We start from the raw sequence: 22,188 nt of genomic DNA on the forward strand, positions 1-22,188 counted from the left end.
GCCTGATCCATGGTAGTCTTGAGGGCAGGAGGCTGAGGTTAACCCAAGATTTCCATTCCCACACCTTTTTCTGACCGACCAAGGTGAGAAGATCTGCCTTTGTGGAGTTGGCCGTGCCAGAAGCGTGCAAAAGCAATTCTGCCGGAATCTATACGTATTCCAGATGGATTTTGGCACAAAGGCCGCAGCTTGGCTGTTGGATGGGCAGGCGGGGGGAGGGGGAGACGACATTGGTCTGGGCTGCAGCTGGAGGTGAAGGCTGAAGGGCTGGGCTGACTTAGAGCCTACACCTGCAGAACGGGATTTGTTTGCATGCACCCGTTGCAACATTTCCCTTCTCCTATTATTCCCTCCTCACCTTCAGACTGTAGATCAGGGGTGTCGAGCATGTGACCTGGGTGCCAAATCAGGCCCCCGGAGGGCTCCTATCAGGCCCCTGAGCATCTCGCTGTCATCTGCTTCCTTCTCCCTCTCTCTTGCTTCCTTCTGCATCACAGCTTGCTTTGCAAGGCTTGCTCAATCGCACAGGAGCTACAGAGCAAAACCCCTGTTTTCTCCATTGGCTGAGGATCCTCCCTTGGAGAGGAAGGGGGGGGGGATGCAGAGTTTGTTTTTCCAGGCTCTCTCAATCGCACAGCAGACTTACTGAACCAAGCCTCTCTCTCATCTATTGGCTGAGGCTCCTCCCCCTCCTGGCCCCCTGGGGAAAGAAGGAAAGAGCCAGAGCTTCCTTTGCCCAGTTCCCTGGATCCCATGGGAGAGATACAAAGAAAGCACCTATAAGACTATTGGGTGCTAACGTTTTAAGCATGCTTTAAGGTTTTTTTTTTTAAACTTGTGTTTGTCTTTGTCCTTTATAAAGTTTCTATCTCTGCTACCTAATCTTAAATAGTTACACACATGGCCTAGCATGACATGGCTCGGCCCGACAAGGTCTCGTTTATGTCAGATCCGGCCCTCATAACGAATGAGTTGGACACCCTTGCTTGTAGATATTAACGCTTTTTTTTTTTTTTTTGCTGTAGCACTTTTTTGTCATCTAAAATAACGATAAACAATTAATAGTAATAATAACAATTTAAAAAAACCGTCAGTAGTAAACTCTAAACTTTAGAGAGCGGTATTTTGTTTTGTTCTTCCCTTAACATTCTGCATCGGGTAGCTCAGGTTTTTTTTTAAAAAAAAAACATTTCTAACGTCTACATGTAAATTCCCATCTTTGTTCGCAGATCCCCGTGGCGTGGCCTCGTGGCCCGCGATCCAACGACGGCTTGTAGGGTTTAACGTGGGGCCCTACTTTCTCCCTCGGAGGCGTTCTGCATATGGCTCGCAGAGAGCGGACGGGGTTGTTGGTTTTTTTTCTTTCATTTCTCCACCGTTCAATGGGAGAGTCACTTTCATGTTTGAAAATTGAAAACGCGTGCTTCCCCTCCCCTCTTTCTTTTTCAGCGGGGGTGTATGAATGTGGATGCCCTCTGATACACCTGCTTCCAATTTCCTGACTTGAAAGGGAAAAGCCCATCAAAAGAAGCGAAAAAAAAACCCATCCCAATTTCTTTGACACGCTGCTCTGAAGCCCCTTGTTTGCGGCAGTCCTTTGCTATGCCGTTATTGATAGATGACTCGAAGATGTCAGGCTTGAATAAGAAGCGATGTTTTCAGTTTATCCTGCGCTGAGGTTTCTTCTTTCTTTCTCTTTTTTTTACGGCTCTTGTTGTGGTCGCTTTTAATCTTCGGAAATCTGCTTGTAAAGTTCTTTTTACGTAGGGGAGACCGTGGTGCACTTCCTGGGTTTGGCGACCCGCTCAGCTGAAAAACGATACTTACGCTAATAAAGTTTACGTTCATTGATGGAACAAACAGGGATGCTGGAAGGTCGGCAAACTTTGCAGGGAATCCACAACAGAGTTGCACTCTTCTGAGTCCGTTGGAAGTCAGCAGGCTTTAGGGTCTGCTAAGGACTGCGCTCACATTATTTTCCTAAAATGTGGAGGTGGTGGCAGCTACAAGCATAGCCAGCTTTAAGAGGGGATTGGATAAAAATATGGAGCAGAGGTCCATCACTGGCTATTAGCCACAGTATGTATGTATGTGTATATATATGTATATATGTGTGTATGTGTGTATATACACACACACACATATATTGGTCACTTTGTAACACAGAGTGTTGGACTGGATGGGCCATTGACCTGATCCAACATGGCTTCTCTTCTGTGACACAGAGTGTTGGACTGGATGGGCCACTGGCCTGATCCAACATGGCTTCTCTTATGTGACACAGAGTGTTGGACTGTATGCGCCACTGGCCTGATCCAACAGGGCTTCTCTTATGTTCTTATGTGACATAGAGTGTTGGACTGGACGGGCCACTGACCTGATCCAACAGGGCTTCTCTTATGTGACACAGAGTGTTGGACTGGATGGGCCACTGGCCTGATCCAACAGGGCTTCTCTTATGTTCTTATGTGACACAGAGTGTTGGACTGGATGGGCCATTGGCCTGACCCAACATGTCTTCTCTTATGTGACACAGAGTGTTGGACTGGATGGGCCATTGGCCTGATCCAACATGGCTTCTCTTATGTTCTTAATGTGCAATATGTTGGCATGAGAAAAGAATTGCGGGCAATCTCTAAAGGCGTTCCAGGCTTAAAAGAAAAGAAGATACTTAACATTTTTCACGAAGCACCCCGTTCTTGTGAATGCTGTGCCTAGCTTTGGAAATTGAAGAAGATGTTGAATTTATATCCCACCCTGTACTCTGAATCTCAGAGTCTCAGAGCGGTCACAATCTCCTTTACCTTCCCCCTTTCCCACAACAGAAATCCTGTGAGGTAGTTGGAGCTGAGAGAGCTCTCACAGCAGCTGCCCTTTGAAGGGCAAATCCTACGAGAGCTATGGCTGACCCAAGACCATTCCAGCAGGTGCAAGTGGAGGAGCGGGGAATCAAACCTGATTCTCCCAGATAAGAGTCTGCGGACTTAACTACTACACCAAACTGGCTCTCACCAAATTGTCCATTGTGATGTCAGTGGTGGCTGAAGGGGAGGGGCTGTGGCTCAGTGGTAGAATATCTTCTTGGCATGTGGAAGGTCCCAGGTTCAATCCCCGATGATTGCATTTAAAAGGATCTGGAAGTAACTGTAGCCATGAAATTAAAAGACGTTTGCTCCTTGGGAGGACAGCTATAGGGAACCTGGGCAGTATAATAAAAAGCAGAGACATCACCCTGCCAACAAAAGTCCATATCGTCAAAGCAATGGTATTCCCATTAGTAATGTATGGCTGTGAGAGTTGGACCATAAGGAAGGCCGAGCTCAGAAAAATAGATGCTTTTGAGCTGTGGTGCTGGAGAAGACTCTTGAGAGTCCCTTGGACTGCAAGAAGACCAAATCAGTCAGTACTAAGGGAAATCAACCTGGACTGTTCCCTGGAAGGTCAGATGCTGAAGCTGAAGCTCAGATACTTTGGCCACCCAATGAGAAGGGAGCACTCCCTGGAGAAGAATCTTGAGAGTCCCTTGGACTGCAAGAAGATCCAGTCAGTAAGTCCTAAGGGAAATCAACCCAGACTGTTCCCTGGAAGGTCAGATGCTAAAACTGAAGCTCAAATACTTTGGCCATTAAATGAGAAGGGAGCACTCACTGGAGAAGACCCTGACGCTGGGAAAGACAGAAGGCGACGGCAAAAGATGAGTTGGCTGGACAGCGTTACTGATGTAACAAACACGAATTTGAGCAGACTTTGGAGGATGGTGGAGGACAGGAGGGCCAGGCTGTGCGACTGAACAACAAGAACAGTAAATCATGCGGAAGGCCATTGCCTGCGTGCCTGTCCAGCTGCCTACTTCCTCGTACCTAGCTACTATCTATCATCCTGCGAGAATGGTTGTTTCCGGCTCCTCAGAATACTTAACTGAATCAGCATTCCCCAGTTTTTGGGTTAGGGTCGCAAAATCTCTAATAATGGGTCATGGGCCAGCCCTCCCTACTCTCTTCTGTGCTTTGGAAACCACGATCTGACCCTTGGCTCTTCTGTGTCGTTCATTGATTTGTTAGTTCTTCTTCACCGCATGTACGTGTGGCTCAAGCAAATTGTGTCCTGATGGTTACTAGAGTGGGTCCCCTGGAATCTGAGATTCGGTTAGAGCAGGGCTGGCCGAATTGTGGCTTGGGAGCCCCATGTGGCTCTTTCACATATATCGTGTGGCTCTCAAAGCCCCCACGACCCTTTCAGCTGGCTTGGAGAAGGCCAAGTTCTCCAAACCAAGCCAGCGAGTGGCTTGGAGAATGCCTTTAATGTTAAAGTTGCTTTCTTTCCCCCTCTCCCTTCCTCCCTTTATCTATTTGCCTTCCTTCCTGTCTTGTGGCGTGTGCCCATGTACGCACCTCACTGTGCCCAAGGACCTCCTGATCCCCCCCCCCCCCGAGCTTGGTGTTTGTTTCCTACAGAGGACGAAAATTCATCTGAGGAATTTCTGCTCGTGACTTGGTTTGCAAAGTAAACCTAGAACTCTGTACGTCGCTTTACCAATACGAGTCGCTTCCAGGTGATGTCGGAGAATGTGCGTAAATACGTAGCAGCTGTGGAGACTACATCAAAGCATGTCAGAGTCTGTATACTGTCGTCTGCTTGAAATCAGACTGGTTTCGTGCGGCCACGGGATAACAGCAAGCCTGCCTTCTGGGACTGGAGCATAGAGGGGATCCCCCAAGGCGTGCTGAGGTCACCTGGGGCCTCCTCTTGCCCCCCCCCCCGTTTATATTTTTCAGCTGTCATAATGGTTTAAAACCTCAAAGGCTGCTTATAGGATCTGATGCTACCTAGAAACGCTTTTAAAAACGAGCACTTTGCAGAAAGCAGCGGAGGAAACTGAGGTGGGGGGCGGGCAGCTGTTCTTTTGCCCTCCTGCCTAGTCTGTGGTTCTTGTTCCTGCACTACATATTTCCTGAACTGGGTGATAGATCCAAATCTAGCTGTCTATCATCTGTCTATCCATTATCATCTTCCATCCATCTATCCGTCCATCTGTCTATCATCTGTCTGTCTGCTATCTATCCATCCATCTGTCCATCCATCATCTGTCATTATCTATCTATCCACCCACTCATCCATTCTCCATCAACCCATCTACCCATCATCCATCTATCTGTCTGTCATCTATCATCCATCCATCCATCCATCCATCCATCCATCATCCATCTATCTATCTATCTATCTATCTATCTATCTATCTATCTATCTATCTATCTATCTATCTATCTATCTATCTATCTATCCATCCATCCATCCATCCATCCATCCATCCATCCATCCTCTCTCTCTCTCTCTCTCTCTCTCCCTCTCTCTCTCCCTCTCCCTCTCTCTCCCTCTCTCTCCCTCTCTCTCCCTCTCTCTCCCTCCCCCTGCCTGCCTGCCTGCCTGCAGTCATGTTGCAACTGATTTTGGCAATCTCAGCCAGAGACTTTCAAGGCAGAGACTTCCAAGGCAGGTGAGAAGCAGAGGTGGTTTGCCGTTGGCCGCCTCTGCAGAGCCTTCCTTGGTGGTCTCCCGTCTAAGCACTGACCCTGCTTAGCTTCCGAGTTGCGACGAGATGGGTCTGTACCAAGCCGCCTTCGCTCCGTGGCGCAGCCTGAAACCGCTCGAAGATTTGCCCGCCGAAAAGAGCATGTTCTTCAACATAAGCAGTAAAAAGTATTGGTCGTCGAGAGAAAATGAAGGGCAGCTGGCTTTCCTTTTATGACCTGCTCACATGTCTTCGAGAAAGTTATTTCTTTTACAAAACGGTGAAAGGGATAACACCAAAGAAAGATTTTATAAGGAACTAAGCCAAATGAACACGGGCAGATGCTTGAACAGTGGTTCTCCTTCAAAGGCTTACTGTAGTAAACGACTGCTAGAAGTTAAAGGTGGCCAATCAGAAGTTGTTAAGAAGAACCAGGGGTTACAGATATCAGAAGGACATGCAATGTTTGACTGTAAGAGAAGCGCAGAAACTCTGCTCTCCAGGATTTCAGGGGGCACCAGGAGGATGTAATATAGAAGAAAGACCTTTTTTTTCCACCAATCCAGTCTATCTTATCTATCCGTCTGTCTATCTGTCTGTCTGTCTGTCCGTCCCTCGGTCTGTCTGTCCGTCCGTCCCTCGGTCTGTCTGTCTGTCTGTCTGTCCGTCCGTCCGTCCGTCCGTCCGTCCGTCCGTCTGTCTATCTATCTATCTATCTATCTATCTATCTATCTATCTATCTATCTATCTATCTATCTATCTATCATCTATCTATCTATCTATCTATCTATCTATCTATCTATCTATCTATCTATCTATCTACCTATCCGTCTATCTATCCGTCTATCCGTCTGTCTATCCGTCTGTCCGTCTGTCTGTCTGTCTGTCTATCTATCTATCTATCTATCTATCTATCTATCTATCTATCTATCTATCTATCTATCTATCATCCACCCACCCACCCACCCACCCACCATCTACCTGCCTGCCTACCTGCAGTCATGATGTAACTGATTTTGGCAATCTCAGCCAGAGACTTTCAAGGCAGAGACTTTCAAGGCAGGTGAGAAGCAGAGGTGGTTTGCCATTGGCCGCCTCTGCAGAGCCTTCCTTGGTGGTCTCCCGTCTAATCCATCCATATCTATCTATCTATCTATCTATCTATCTATCTATCTATCTATCTATCTATCTATCTATCTATCTATCTATCTATCTAATCTATCTACCCAGTATATCTACCCAGTCTATCTGTCTTATCTATCTATCTTGTCTATCTATCTTGTCTCTTAACTCTCTCTTTTATCTCTATCATCCTATCTATCATTTATCTATTATCTATCTGATCGCCACTTTGGGGTCAGTCAGCAATTTTTTTTCTCCCGGCCAGTTTGACCAGGGATCCTGGAGGTTTTCCCATCTTCTGGTCATGGAGCAGGGTTCACTGGGGATATATGTGTGGGGGAGAGATATTTGTGAAGCCCCTGCATTGTTCAGGTGGTAGACCTCGATGACCCCAGAGGTCCCTTCCAACTCTACGATTCTGTAATTCTATGATTTATTTTTTGCTTAGTCCTTACTAAGAAGGAGGACTGCACGTTAGATTTCAAGAGCCGGAAACATTCTTGGACTCTTTGCCTCTCTCAGCGCTTGACTCACACTTCCCCTTTCTCTACACCCTGTCGCTTGGCACCAGTGCCCCCATTCCTGCAAGAGGATTTGGGCCACTGTCACTGGAAGGTATCTTTCTATTCCTGGAGGAGGGCGTGTGCCTTGCATCGCAGGACGCTGGTTTCCATGGTACTGTAAAACCCTAGCGTGGGAGACAACAAGGTTTCATTCATTTAAAGCACTGTGTGTTGCTGTTTGGTCTTTCCACAGTTGTACAGATGCACTGGATGATGATCTGCTTCTACCATTACGCCCCACCCCTTTCCTTCACCAAGGAGATGTCATTTTTTTCCCTCCAACAACAGGTTACTTATTATAAATGCCAGGGGTGTCAAATGTGTGGTCTGGGGGCCAAATCAGGCCCCCGGAAGGCTCCTATCTGGCCTGCAAGGAACTCACCATCATCTGCTCCCTTCTCTCCCTCTTGCTTCCTTCTGCATCACAGCTTGTTTTGCCAGGCTTGCTCAATCGCACAGGAGTTACAGAGCGAAGCCTTTATACTCTCCATCTGCTGACCAGCACATGGAGCAACTTAACGCCCAAAAGCTTGCAACGCTCAGCCATTTCATGTTTTCCCCTAGGTCTTAGGCTCAAAGCATTGCCCATGAGATTTCTGTAGTCAAACGTAGGTTTGCAACTTACACACACACACACCTGAACAGCATACTCACGATTGCTACAGCACAGACATTGTCTCCGGATTTTGATGGAGTAATTCAGAGAAAGAGGCGCCAGTTGTCAGAAACTGTTAAATAAACGAAATATTGCAAGAGTGCTGATCTTTTAAGCCTATTTTAAGTTTTTAAAAAATCTGTGTGTTTGTCTGTGTCCTTTACAAAGTTTGTATCTCCACTACCTGACATTGCATTTTATGACACACATGGCCCAGCCTGACAAAGTCTCATTTATGTCAGATTTGGCCCTTGTAACAAATGAGTTCAACACCTTTGCCCTAGACAGCTCTTCCGTCTTGTCTTGCTGGGATCACTAGGCCTCACCACCAGCGGGGCTGGAATCTCACCTGGGAACCACTCAAAGCATTCAGTCTATTGAGCCAGTTCGGTGTCGTGGTTAAGTGTGCGGACTCTTATCTGGGAGAACCGGGTTTGATTCCCCACTCCTCCCCTTGCACCTGCTGGCATGGCCTTGGGTCAGCCATAGCTCTCACAGAGTTGTCCTTGAAAGGGCAGCTTCTGTGAGAGCTCTCTCAGCCCCACCCACCTCACAGGGTGTCTGTTGTCGGGGGAGAAGGTAAAGGAGATTGTAAGCCGCTCTGAGTCTCTGATTCAGTGAGAAGGGCGGGGTATAAATCTGCAGACTTCTTCTTCTTCAGTCTTCTTCTGTATGGGACTTGCCTCAGAAAGATGGTGCTTCCTTCTTTGTTAAACATTTCTCTCCCTGAAGTTTATAATAGAGGCTTAGCTATTGAACCATTTTGTAGAAATCAAAAGCGTTTTGGTGTTTTAGCTTTCCTTCTAGTTTTGTGTTAGATTCACGAGTGTGTTTGTTTTTGTATATTCCCTGGGGCCTTCCTGCGTCACTATACACTGGCTGTTGTGGTGCTTTGGGATTTACTCACTCTAAAAGGGGCTGCAGTGACTCCTGTGTAGTGCTTAAATGTGCAGACTCTTATCTGGAAGAACCGGGTTTGATTCCCCACTCCTCCACTTGCAGCTGCCAGAATGGCCTTGGGTCAGCCAAAGCTCTCTTATCTGGGAGAACGGGGTTTGATTCCCCACTCCTTCACTTGCAGCTGCTGGAATGGCCTTGGGTCAACCATAGCTCTCGTAGGAGTTGTCCTTGAAAGGGCAGCTGCTGTAAGAGCTCTCTCAGCCCCACCCACCTCGCAGGGTGTCTGTTGGGGGGGGGTGACCACTCCGAGACTCTGAGATTCAGAGTATAGGGCAGGATATAAATCCAATGTCATCTTCTTCTTCTTCATCTTTGTTGTCTTCTTCGTCGTCATCGTCTTCAGGTTATAAGTATCTTCTCTTCGTTTTCTTTTTTCTCGTCTTTTTCGTCTTCCACCCTGCTCTAAACTCACAGAAACAAGAGAGAATGGTAGAGTCCCCAGGAAATACGGTAGACAACCATTTTAAGGCTAGCTAAATATCCTCATTCTGGTGCAATTCCAAAAAGCATCTGTTACCTTTTAGAACAGGATGGCTTCGTTCTGGTCACTTCTTCACATGCCCGGGCGTACCACGATCCTTCTGTTGGAGAACTGCCAAACTGTTCTCTGGAAATGTGTCTGACCTTCTCATTTGAGCTACTTTTAATGGCTAGAATTAAGTTGGGACTCTGAAGTTTGAGCTGGGTTTTGTGTAGATTAAGCAGGCTCGGTGTCTCTTAAGATCTTAGTTTTGCGCAGAGTTCAGTATGTTGTGATAACGATGAACTGGAGGACAGCAGTGGACTAGTAATTCCTCCCCCTACCCCCCAGCTTGTCCCCCAGCTAAAAAAAGGCTTAACAAGTTTCCATACATGCTACTGCACGGGTGTCTAACTCATTTGTTATGAGGGCCGGATCTGACATAAATGAGACCCTTGTTGGGTTGGGCAAAGTGTGCATCTTTTGAAGATTAGGTAGCAGAGATTTAAACTTTATAAAGGCCGCAGACGCAATTAAAGAATTAAAACAATTAAAGAATCTTTCTTAGCAGCCCTGTGGCGCAGAGCGGCACAGAGCGCTGCAGTCCGAGCTCTCTGCTCGCGACCTGAGTTGGATCCTGGCGGAAGCTGGGTTCAGGTAGCCGGCTCCACGTTGACTCAGCCTTCCATCCTTCCGAGGTTGGTGCAATGAGGACCCAGCTTGCTGGAGGGAAAGCGTAGACGGCCGGGGAAGGCAATGGCAAACCACCCCGTAAAAAGTCTGCCGTGAAAACGTCACGATGCGACGTCATCCCATGGGTCTGTAATGACTGTGCTTGCACAGGGGACTACCTTTACCTTTTAGAATCTTCCTGCCACCTTGTTTTATATGTATAGGGGCTTCCCCCCTCCCCAAGAACTGTGCCCCCCACGCCCTGGTGTCAGAAATAGGGCAGCCCACACACAGGTTTGCCATCCCAGCGGGCACCGGACCAACGCTTGTCTCGTAATTAGTATTACTGCGCTCTCGTCTCTCAGTATGTATGTATTTATAGCGTGCAGTTTTTATTTACGGCGGGAATGTTTTCAAAAATTAAAAAACGAACGGCCCAGCAACGCAAACCGGCCGCCGCTACAGTCAGAAGGGTGTGCCTCCTTTGCCCAGCTGGGTTCTGTATTCCCCAAGAGGTGCCAACAAGCACTGGGTGTGTCACAGCTGGCCAGCTCGAAGTGCTGAGCTCACAGATCTTGACATTGGCTGGATTTTTGGGAGCTTGGCTTCGTAGCCTTAACTTCCAGAAAGAGTCGTTGAGTGGGTTTGAAGGCGGTCCTTCCCCAGGTCTGGCGACTTGCGTTCCTACGGGAAACGTCCCCCTTTTTGACTGTTGTATTTTAGGAAAAGAACCAGTGACCACCTTACAGACTAGCAGAATTTGTGGTAGAATAGGAGCAGGCCTCAGATTCAGCAGGAGCTCACAGGAGCACAGCTCCTGAACCTTTCTGTGGGTTCCCTCTCCTCCTCCCACAGAACCAGTTTGGTGTAGCGGTTAAGTGCGCGGACTCTTATCTGGGAGAACCGGGTTTGATTCCCCACTCGTCCACTTGCACCTGCTGGAATGGCCTTGGGTCAGCCATAGCGCTCGTAGGAGTTGTCCTTGAAAGGGCAGCTGCCGTGATAGCTCTCTCAGCCCCACCCACCTCACAGGGTGTCTGTTGTGGGGGGAGAAGAAGTAGGAGATTGTAAGCTGCTCTGAGTCTCTGATTCAGAGAGAAGGGCGGGGTATAAATCTGCAGTCTTCTTCTTCTCCCCACCTACCTTGTCCATTGAAAAGTAGGTGCAGCTGCATAACAATCCCTGGATTAGGATAGCGGGAAGCCAGCCAGCCCCCAGCAGCCCTCATTAACCCCTGGAGAAGCCCATGCCACCCTTTCTCCACTTCTTAGGTGATTTTGGGCAGTGGGTGGCTTGCTGTTCTTTTGACTGGGAGGGGACGGTCCAGGAGAGCCCCAGGTGAGCGAGGCCTGCTTGGGCTGGCTGGACCTCGCTTGCCCGGGGCTCTTTTTTCTTGCATCAGGTTGCTTTTTGGCTGGTGGGGGTGGTGGCAGCCTATGCTAACAAGTTATGCTAATGAGCCCCACCACCTATTTTTCTACACAACGACCCCTGGATAGGAGCTCTTGTGGTTCACTGCACTCCTCTTCAGATACCTGATGTATCTGAAGATGTGAGGCGTGACTCTCAGAAGCTCCTCCCCTGCAACCAGAAGCTCCTCCCCTGCAGACAGACCAGCATGGCTGCCCCTCTTGATCTCTCTTGTATTTTAGAACGGCATCAGGAGTGACGTTGACGGAAGAGTGTCTGTGCAATAAGCCTTCAAGATGCAGTGGTAGCAACAAAACATTAAAAAGGAAGAACAGATTCTGTTCTTCTTTCACTTATGTGAAAGGGTGATTAACATGTGGAATTCACTGCCACAGGAGGTAGCGGCGGCTACAAGCATAGCCAGCTTTAAGAGGGGATTGGATAAAAATATGGAGCAGAGGTCCATCAGCGGCTATTAGCTACAGTATATATATGTGTGTGTGTGTGTGTATGTATACACAGACACATATATTGGCCACTTCGTGACACAGAGTGTTGGACTGGATGGGCCACTGGCCTGATCCAACATGGCTTCACTTATGTTCTTATGTGACACAGAGTGTTGGACTGGATGGGCCACTGGCCTGATCCAACATGGCTTCTCTTATGTTCTTATGTGACACAGAGTGTTGGACTGGATGGGCCACTGGCCTGATCCAACATGGCTTCACTTATGTTCTTATGTGACACAGAGTGTTGGACTGGATGGGCCATTGGCTTGATCCAACATGGCTTCTCTTATGTTCTTATGTGACACAGAGTGTTGGACTGGATGGGCCATTGGCCTGATCCAACATGGCTTCTCTTATGTGACACAGAGTGTTGGACTGGATGGGCCATTGGCCTGATCCAACATAGCTTCTCTTATGTTCTTATGTGACTCAGAGTGTTGGACTGAATGGGCCATTGGCCTTATCCAACATGGCTTCTCTTATGTTCTTATGTGACACAGAGTGTTGGACTGGATGGGCCATTGGCCTGATCCAACGTGGCTTCTCTTATGTTCTTATGTGACACAGAGTGTTGGACTGAATGGGCCATTGGCCTGATCCAACATGGCTTCTCTTATGTTCTTATGTGACACAGAGTGTTGGACTGAATGGGCCATTGGCCTGATCCAACATGGCTTCTCTTATGTTCTTATGTGACACAGAGTGTTGGACTGAATGGGCCGTTGGCCTTATCCAACATGGCTTCTCTTATGTTCTTATGTGACACAGAGTGTTGGACTGAATGGGCCATTGGCCTTATCCAATATGGCTTCTCTTATGTGTAATCCTGGGGTAACTTTTAAGCCTTTTAAAGCAGATGACCAAGGTGGCTGTTATCAATCTTCTCTAGTTGCCGCCATCTTGACCAAGGATGTATCTAAACCAGGGGTGGCCGAACCATGGCTTGGGAGCCACATGTGACTCTTTCACACATATTGTGTGGCTCTCAAAGCCCCCACGACCCTTTCAGCTGGCTTGGAGAAGGCTTCTTTAAATTAATTCTGCAAGCCAAGCTAGCAGGCAGCTTGGAGAACGCATTTAAAGTTGCTTTTTTTCCACCTCTCCCTCTCTCCAACCTCTGCCATTTATTCTATGAGGCTCTAACGTTAAGCAAGTCCTCCCCCCCCCCTCCCGGATCTAGACAATAGCTGTATATCTATTGATAGCCCTTTCTAAGAATTTCTGTTCTTAGAGATCAGTCTGTGATCTCTTGGTGGACTGACTAACCAGAGCATTCTAAAAAATGTTAGAAACTCAGGAATATTTGACAAAATAGTAGATTTTTTGGCGGGGGGGCAAAGGAAAATGGAATAGAAGATCAAGCACAGAAGAAAACCCACAGAAGTTACAAAATGCACAAAAGAAGGCTTGTTCTAGACTTCAGTATGGATCTGGGAGTTTTTTTTCTATCAAGAAAAGTCCACTTTGATTTGTGCCGTTTGTGTGTGTGATATCTACCAGTCCCACTGACTGCGAATCTTGCATCTCTTCTCATGGTGTCCATGATGGTCCCCTCAGAACCCTTAGTCCATGATGGTCTCTCAGAAGCCTTAGTATGTTGGCCATCTAGTCCTAAATATGTTTGCAAGTAAAGCCCACTTACAATCTATGAATAACAGCCTTTGCGTTCCATATGTATCTTGGAAGACAAAGTTAATACAAGGTGGAAATGTCTGCATTTATTTAAGACCCCCCTCCCCGCTTTTGGCCTTATACTTTTGTCTATCTTACTGAAACCTTTGGAGGGAGAAAGCAATGCTATCGCTGAGTTTTCTCAACATGCTGTTTCAGGGTACTGTTTTTTGGTTGCGGGCCCATTTGTTCACCGTTCCTGCCGATTCTTGTGTTTTCCTAGGTTGTGGAGAGCACCTTGTACGGACCTTGCTGGCCAGAGAATGTTCGTGCGCTTTGCAAAACGAAGACGCTCACCAGGCTCTGCTCGAAACTATGCAAAACAAGTTTATTAGTAAGTACGCCTTTCGCCTGCAGATCTCGCGATGCTTCCGTGACTGTGTTGGAGAGGCTGCTCCGGTCTCCTCTTTCTTGCTTACCAACAGTTCGGCAGTCTACCTCCCAAGCACCCCTCGTCTTGTTTCCAGTGGACGTTTTTGGAACAGGCGTGTGGTCAGGGCCGTGGCTCGATGGTAGAGCATCTGCATGGCATGCAGAAAGTCCCCAGTTCAATCCCCAGCATCTCCAGTTAAAAAGGACCAGGCAGCAGGTGATGTGAAAGACCTCGGCCTGAGACCCATGGAGAGCTGCTGCCAGAAGGGAGGGACGGTGGCTCAGTGGTACAGCATCTGTTTGGTAAGCAGAAGGTCCCAGGTTCAGTCCCCGGCATCTCCAACTAAAAAGGGTCCAGGCAAAGAGGTGTGAAAAACCTCAGCTTGAGACCCTGGAGAGCCCCTGCCAGTTAGGGGAGGGATGGTGGCTCAGTGGTACAGCATCTGCTTGGTAAGCAGAAGGTCCCAGGTTCAGTCCCCGGCATCTCCAGCTAAAAAGAGTCCAGGCAAAGAGGTGTGAAAAACCTCAGCTTGAGACCCTGGAGAGCCCCTGCCAGTTAGGGGAGGGGCGGCAGCTCAGTGGTACAGCATCTGCTTGGTAAGCAGAAGGTCCCAGGTTCAATCCCCGGCATCTCCAACTAAAAAGGGTCCAGGTAAGTAAGTGTGAAAAACCTCCGCTTGAGACCCTGGAGAGCCACTGCCAGTCTGAGGAGACAAGACTGACTTGGATGGACTGAGGGTCTGGTTCAGTAGAAGGCAGCTTCATAGGTTCATATATGTTCATATGTGTTCGTTTCAACACTAAAGCCAATGCCATGCATCTTATTTGCCACTAGTGAAGAAGATTTGTGTGTCGTCTTGGGGGCAGGCATTTCTCAGTCTGTTTTTTTTCCTTCTACGCTACGATAGAAAGGCATCTTGTTTAACAGAGCTTCTATCTGAAACGTTGGAGAGTTACTATTGGAGTTATGCATAACCTCGCTCTGGCCGCAGTCACGCACCCTAAATAATCCACTTCCAATCTGCTTTCCAACTGGATTTGGCCGGTTCACACAGTAAAATCCAGCTGGAAAGAGCGCTGAAAGCGGATTTACTTTTTTGTGGTTGATGCCGCTGCCTTTAGCAGTCATTTAGTGCTTGGCCATTTTGTTCTTGCGCCCACCACCCTGCGTCAGAATTCCACCCTGCGTCAGAATGTGACGGGTGGCAAAATTGCTCTTTGAAATAGATTAAGACTTTGATAGTCATTTTAACTACATCCTTGATGTATATTCCCCCGTAACGGGTGTCTCGCAGAATACAGCAGTCTTTTTCAAAGATTTTAAAAGGTCAAGTCAAGTTAAGTTAGCCTTTATTGGCATAAGATAGATAGATAGATAGACAGACAGACAGACAGACGGACGGATAGATAGATCAGAGCAAATTGGTTAAAAAAAAAAGATAAAACGGAACAATTGCATACATACACATCAGGAAAAGCATAAGCATAAACTGTTTTTATGAGATCTTTAAAACAGAATAAAGAAACTTAGCTGCTTTCTCAGTGACACTAGATGAGTTCAAAAGACTATAGACCTTAAGTGCATCAGAACAATCCACCATGCTAACTAAAAGAGGATGTAAATACTTGTGATGAAGATCTGTATACAAATTGCAATAAAGAAGAATATGAGTAACTGACTGCACACATTTTTGCTTACAGAGACAGTATCTGACTGAGTAGGCTGTCTTGTGAAATCTGCCATAAAGAACGGCGGAGGGCATGGCATTGCATCTGGCAAGGGAAAAAGCTCTACGCTGCTGTGGCACCTGCGAGACGGATAGATATGAGGCCATTTTCCCAGTACTAAGAGAGATCTCAAAACTCGGTGGGGAACAAGTTTTCTTAGTCAGGCTGTATAGGTCTTAGCGCTCAATATCTAGCAAATATCTGTTTTTAATTTGTTGGACTGTGGTGGTGAAGGACAGCATGGACAACAGTTCTAGGGATAAACCCATTGCTTTTATTTCTCTCTCAATTTGTGCTGACCAATTTGAAAAATTAAAAGGTGTGCACTGTAGTCCAAGCTCTGCTTACAATCTGAGTTTGATCTCGGCGGAAGCTGGGTTTTCAGGTAGCAGGCTCGAGGTTGGCTCAGCCTTCCATTATTCCGAGGTCGGTAAAATTAGTTCCCAGCTTGCTGGGGTTAAAGTATAGATGACTGGGGAAGGAGATGGCAAACCACCCCGTAAAAAATCTGCTGAGAAAACATCTTGATGTGACGTTGCACAGGGAACTACTGTGTTTCACTCCCAAAATTGAAAAGGAACTATTTGGGGACAGGATAGTTCAATATTAGTACCAATGGAAGCATTCCACCGGACCCGAAGAAGCCTGAAATCCACACGTAGGGTTTGGTAAAAAGCTGCCGTTTCTCGGAATCTATTCTTTTTCTCTCTTCTTCTTTTTTTTTTTTGCAAAAATACACCTTCAGAGGGTTATGCAGAAAGACTGGGCATCTGCTGAATAGCTCTTTTCTTAGCAATGCCCCTGCTGTTGATTTTAAGCGATACAAAAGTTCGCTTGAGCTTGTAACTGCGTGATGCAGGTTTTCCCTCTTTTCGTGGAAGAACCGCAGATAAACTAGGTTAATGGCCTGCCGATGACAGGACGACTTGTTCTCTTGATCTTTTCGTAAAGAGCAGCCTGCTTTGTGGGCGCGTTAAAACTTCTCGTCCCTGGATCTTTCTGGAAAATAATGGCTTGGCAAGAAAGAACCCACAGGAACGGTCCAAACCGAAAATGTCTCTTCGTTACTTTCACCTCCAGAACAGATGGACTTGGTGTCTGCCATCTGATTCTTGCGTCTATTTTATAGGTTTCAAGTTTCCATTGAGATTTGGGAACACTTTTTCTTACCAAGGAACGTCCAGCTTGGCCACTTGCGGTCGTTTTACAGAACAGGTCGATGGGCAGAACTTCGCAGCAGATCATGTGCTTTCCCACAGTCTCTTTTTTTTAAGAGCAAAACTTCATGGAGGATGCATGAAAGATGGTTAAGTTAGAACTTTGCAGAGTGGAGTGAGCTCAAGAAAAGGTTAGGGCAATATACACTGCAGCAGGGGTGTCAAAACATGCAGCCCGGGGGCCGAATCAGGCCCCCCGAGGGCTCCTATCAGGCCCCGAGCAACTGGCTGTCATCTGCTTCCTTCTTCCTCTCTCTCGCTTCCTTCTGCATCACGGCTTGCTTTGCCAGGCTTGCTCAATCACACAGGAGCTACAGAGCAGACTGTTTTTTCCCCATTGACTGAGGTTTCTCCCTTGGGGAGGGAGAGCTTGCTTTTCCAGGCTCTCTCAATCGCACCGCAGAGCTACTAAGCCAAGCCTCTCTTCCTTCTATTGTCTGAGGCTTCCCCCCCCTCCTAGTCCCCTGGGGAAGAAAGGAAAGAGCCAGAGCTCCTTTTCCCAGTTCCCTGGATCCCATGGGAGAGATACAAAGAAAGCACCTTTAAGACCTACAAGTGCTAGGGTGCGGCCAGATGTACCATTAGTGGCGACACAGCTCCGTCTCGCTGACGGATTAAATGTGTTCATTCAGACATCCACATCTGGCAATCGAGCGTGATCCAGCGTCATTCCGACTTGCTGCAGATCAGTGCTGCATTAATTTGACACCACAGAAAGTCCGGCCCTTTTTCAAAACAGCGACACAAGATCGGCTTTTTGTTGTTTGGACAGCTCACGCGCGATACTGCCTCCCACCTTGTTTTTGAAAAAAAGCCCCAGCAGACATGCGCATTGCCAGATCATCCGGGAATCTGAGATGACGCTTCTGCTTCTCCAATCAACACAGGATCGGAGGGGGGGAAAACATTATCCCACTTTTCAGAACAGGAAAAAAATCTTTCTTTTCAATGTGAGGATTTCAAGATATCATTGCCACTGCCAATTTCTAGGAAAATAATTCCTGCCAGTGCCTTGGTTTGGATCGGCAAAGTTAATTCCAGAAACTTTCCCCTTTCCCCCCTGCCGCTGAAGCAATGTTTGATTTCCCAGCTCCAAGCAGTTGGGCGCATGTTCAATGGACCCCCCCCCCCTTCCCAGAAATCACCATCACCGTGTGATAGATCAACTGCTTTTCACTAACGGGACCAACTCTTTATACGACCATTGTGAACACCGCCACGTCAGATTTTTCTGCCCCGGTCCAGAAAAAGGCTCTTCCGTCTCGCTTTAAGTGGTCCGTCTGGCCGCACCCCTAATGTTTTAAGCATGTTTTATTTTAAGGGTTTTTTAAAAAAATCTTTAATTGTGTTTGTCTGTGTCCTTTATAAAGTTTATATCTCTGCTACCTAATCTTAAATAGGTACACACTTGATCCGGCCCAACACAGCTTGGCCCATCCCGACATGGCCCGGCCCAAGAAGGTCTCATTTACGTCAACTCCGGCCCTCATAACAAATGAATTCGACATCCCTGCACTACAGGCTGACATGGAGTGTGAACACAACTGTAAACACAAGCACCTTTCCTACAGAACACTGGGTTTTTAGAAGTCGTCTTCCCCTTTCAAATTCAGCCAAGTTTATGGAGCACAGACTTCACAGTAAATGTTTATCCTGTTATTCAGGCCGGCAGATCTGGGAAGCGAACAATGGAAATACATGTTGCGCTCCAGAATTTTGTTGTGTAGAGTACTGTTAATCTCACAAACCACAGAGACTTCTTTAAAGACGAGCATTGGTGTACAAAGAGTATTCTGCTCATTCATCACCTTGCAGTTTTGCATCTCGGAATGTACGCGCCCGCATCACAATGTGAAATTTTCTAGATCTTTGTGGGAACAGAGAATGTCTGTTCTCTGACCCCCTTGCTCTGATATGTTTCTTTGTTGGATTGTGAACCAGAAGTTGAGGCAAGACCCTTCCGACTCGGCTTTCTTTCAGCTGCTGCGGAGTTCACCAGCAGGGAACGTCTTCTCTCGGAATCGCTTCACGCTAGCACAGTGGGCCTTGAGAAATTAATGTCTCTTCTGATGTACCTCTCTTGCCTCGGAGAGGCCCATCCCACAGATACCTCTCAAGGGTTTGTCAAGGGTTTGTTGCGAGGACGCAGCAAAATAGATCCTTGCCTCTGTGGGTGGAACTCTGGGGGATAGAAATCAGCTGTCGAACCTGGGAACTTCCGCACGCGTTTCAGACGTTCTACCACTGACTAACCAAGAGTAGAGCCGCCTTCGCTCCTATTTTTGTGACCGACTTTGACTAGAGTAGAAGCGGTGGGGAGAAAAGGCATTCTAATCATCAGTGTGTGCGTTCAGCGCTTCGTACTCTTCCGGTCCACTGTTCGTGCAGCGCTTTTCCAAGTTGAAATCGGGAGGTCACTACCTTGGGAACGTTCAGGCGACACAGTTTTATCATTCTCCCAAGTAAGGGACTAATCTCAAGGGCAAGAGACAGAAAGCAAGGATCTTGGCTTCTAGTGGTTATTCTTCAGGATGTGCCGTTCCCAAACCCGGTCCTCTTTCCTTGCCTTAGAAGTCTGACTTGCTGTCTTCTGCTGCATGTTGCCACGCGAGTTAACGACTCTTCTCAGTTGTCGCCCGATGTCATCCTGAAGGAGATGAGCTGGAAAGCGCTCGCCCGGTCATCTCTGTCCAACCCACCTCCTGGATAAAGCGCAAAGGAATAAATGTGAACAAGGGTAAGGAAAAGGGATGTTTCCAGGTACTGCGGGAGACAACTGGAGAACAATAGGAAACAAACGAGGACCCCTGGCTTCCCCCCTCCCCACCGAAAAAGCTTCCATAGAGAGGCAGTTTGGTGTAGTGGTGAAGTGTGCGGACTCTTATATGGGAGAACCGGGTTTGATTCCCCACTCCTCCACTTGCACCTGCTAGCATGGTCTTGGGTCAGCCATAGCTCTCATAGACCTTCTTCCCCTGTAGTGGTTAAGTGTGCAGACTCTGGGAGAACCAGATTTGATTCCCTACTCCTCCACTTGCACCTGCTAGCTTGGCCTTGGGTCAGCCATAGCTCTCATAGACCTTCTTCCCCTGTAGTGGTTAAGTGTGCAGACTCTGGGAGAACCAGATTTGATTCCCTACTCCTCCACTTGCACCTGCTAGCTTGGCCTTGGGTCAGCCATAGCTCTCATAGACCTTCTTCCCCTGTAGTGGTTAAGTGTGCAGACTCTGGGAGAACCAGATTTGATTCCCTACTTCTCCACTTGCACCTGCTAGCTTGGCCTTGGGTCAGCCATAGCTCTCATAGGACCTTCTTCCCCTGTAGTGGTTAAGTGTGCAGACTCTGGGAGAACCAGATTTGATTCCCCACTCCTCCACTTGCACCTGCTAGCTTGGCCTTGGGTCAGCCATCGCTCTGGCAGAGGTTGTCCTTGAAAGGGCAGCTGCTGTGAGAGCCCTCTCCAGCCCCACCCACCTCACAGAGTGCCTGTTGTGGGGGGAGAAGATGTAGGAGATTCTAAGCCGCTCTGAGTTTCTGATTCAGAGAGAAGGGTGGGGTATAAATCTGCAGTCTTCTTCTTCTTCTATCATTCAGTGTACATCTAGGGCCTGAAGTGGATGGCCCAGGCTAGCCTGATCTCATCAGATCTCAGAAGCTAAGAAGGGTTGGACAGGCAAGCTCCAAGATAGGCCAGGTACGCTACGCTGAAACAGGCAATGGCAAACGGGAAATGGCAAACCGTCTCTGAATGTCTTTTGCCTTGAAAACCCTACGGGATCACCATAAGCGGGCAGCAATTTGATGCCACTTTCCACCACTTCTACAGCCAGAGTACATGCAAATACTATATATATAAAATTCCAAATATAGAACCTCGGCTATATTGAAATATATGCATAGAACCAGGCACCGTCTCTAATGCTGTTGTGGGGGGGGGGGTGCAAGCGAATTGATTATTATTTTTAAACAGGATGGAAATCCCTCCCTCATTTTCTCCACGAGACTCATTAGCCAGTTTGAAGTCTTTTGATTATGGTTAATTTTTAGAGCCCCCCCCCTCCCCCCAAAAGCCCAACAACAACAAAACCCACTTTGTTTTCAGTTACGGCCTTGAATCTGCTTGAGTGTGCATGTGCATCATTAATATGGAAAGGGGAAACCTTCGAGTAGAGACCCCGCCAGCCCCCGCCCACCCATGCACCCTGCTCCGTATACTGGTAAGGAGATCTCGAAACGTCCCACCAGACTTGTTTGCTGTCTTCTGGTGCATGTTGCCATGCGAGTTAACGAGCCAAAGGCCTTGGACGAATCCCAACACGCTGGGTTTTAAAGGCTGTTTTTTTTAAAAGCTTAGAATCTGATTAATGCACTTAACTATATAATTGGCAGTGAAGAATTATTGGCAGGATGGTCTGCCTGCCTCGAGCGTACGCCATCAAAACAGTGCATTGTTGGGCTAAATATTTCTGTTGCATAAAGACTTCTTGTGTGGATACTTCTGTATGTGTGATGAGAGATAACGCTCCGCCAACAAGGTTTCTTCTTTAAATGAAGCGTTTGTTTATTCAGTTCTACTAGTGGAAATTAAATTATTGATCCATCCTTGTTTGCTTACGTGTTTTTCCCCCCTTAGGGACTGTACTATTACTGATTTGCCCTTTACATGAAAGGGGCAGGCAGAGAGGAGAATTTTAGCACGGAACCTTTCGTACGACATGCCTTCCTTGGTTTGAAGACTGTTACGGAGAACAAAAAACCTAGAACTTGTAGCTGTTGGGTTTATTAGTAGTGAAGGAGGTAGATTTAGGGATGCATTTTGAAAATATATGGAAAACAGAGGCAGATTAAGTTTATCTTCTGTTACCTGAACAGTGTGTGTGAGTGTGTGTGTGAGAGAGAAGATGATATTGGATTTATATCCCGCCCTCCACTCCGAAGAGTCTCAGAGCGGCTCACATTCTTCTTTACCCACCCCCCACAACAGACACCCTGTGAGGTAGATGAAGATACTGGATTTATATCCTGCCCTCCACTCCGAAGAGTCTCAGAGCGGCTCACAATCTCCTTTCCCTTCCTCCCCCACAACAGACACCCTGTGAGGTGGATGAAGATATTGGATTTATATCCCGCCCTCCACTCCGAAGAGTCTCAGAGCAGCTCACAATCTCCTTTCCCTTCCTCCCCCACAACAGACACCCTGTGAGGTAGATGAAGATATTGGATTTATATCCCGCCCTCCACTCCGAAGAGTCTCAGAGCGGCTCACAATCTCCTTTCCCTTCCTCCCCCACAACAGACACCCTGTGAAGTGGGTGGGGCTGGAGAGGGCTCTCACAG

At 47.5% G+C, this 22,188-nt stretch overlaps 1 protein-coding gene across 2 annotated transcripts in view; it reads left to right on the forward strand.

The window, feature by feature from the left end:
• TASP1 (taspase 1) overlaps nucleotides 1-22,188 on the forward strand; it is a 112,548-nt gene that overhangs the window by 63,992 nt on the left and 26,368 nt on the right. For both annotated transcript variants that reach the window (XM_060230890.1, XM_060230881.1), the window contains exon 11: nucleotides 13,758-13,868. In XM_060230890.1, coding sequence (XP_060086873.1) covers nucleotides 13,758-13,868 — 111 coding nt within the window. The remainder of the gene's footprint in view (nucleotides 1-13,757; nucleotides 13,869-22,188) is intronic.

The sequence above is a fragment of the Heteronotia binoei genome, chromosome 1 (genome assembly GCF_032191835.1).
Source record: "Heteronotia binoei isolate CCM8104 ecotype False Entrance Well chromosome 1, APGP_CSIRO_Hbin_v1, whole genome shotgun sequence".
Classification (NCBI taxonomy): Eukaryota; Metazoa; Chordata; class Lepidosauria; order Squamata; family Gekkonidae; genus Heteronotia; species Heteronotia binoei.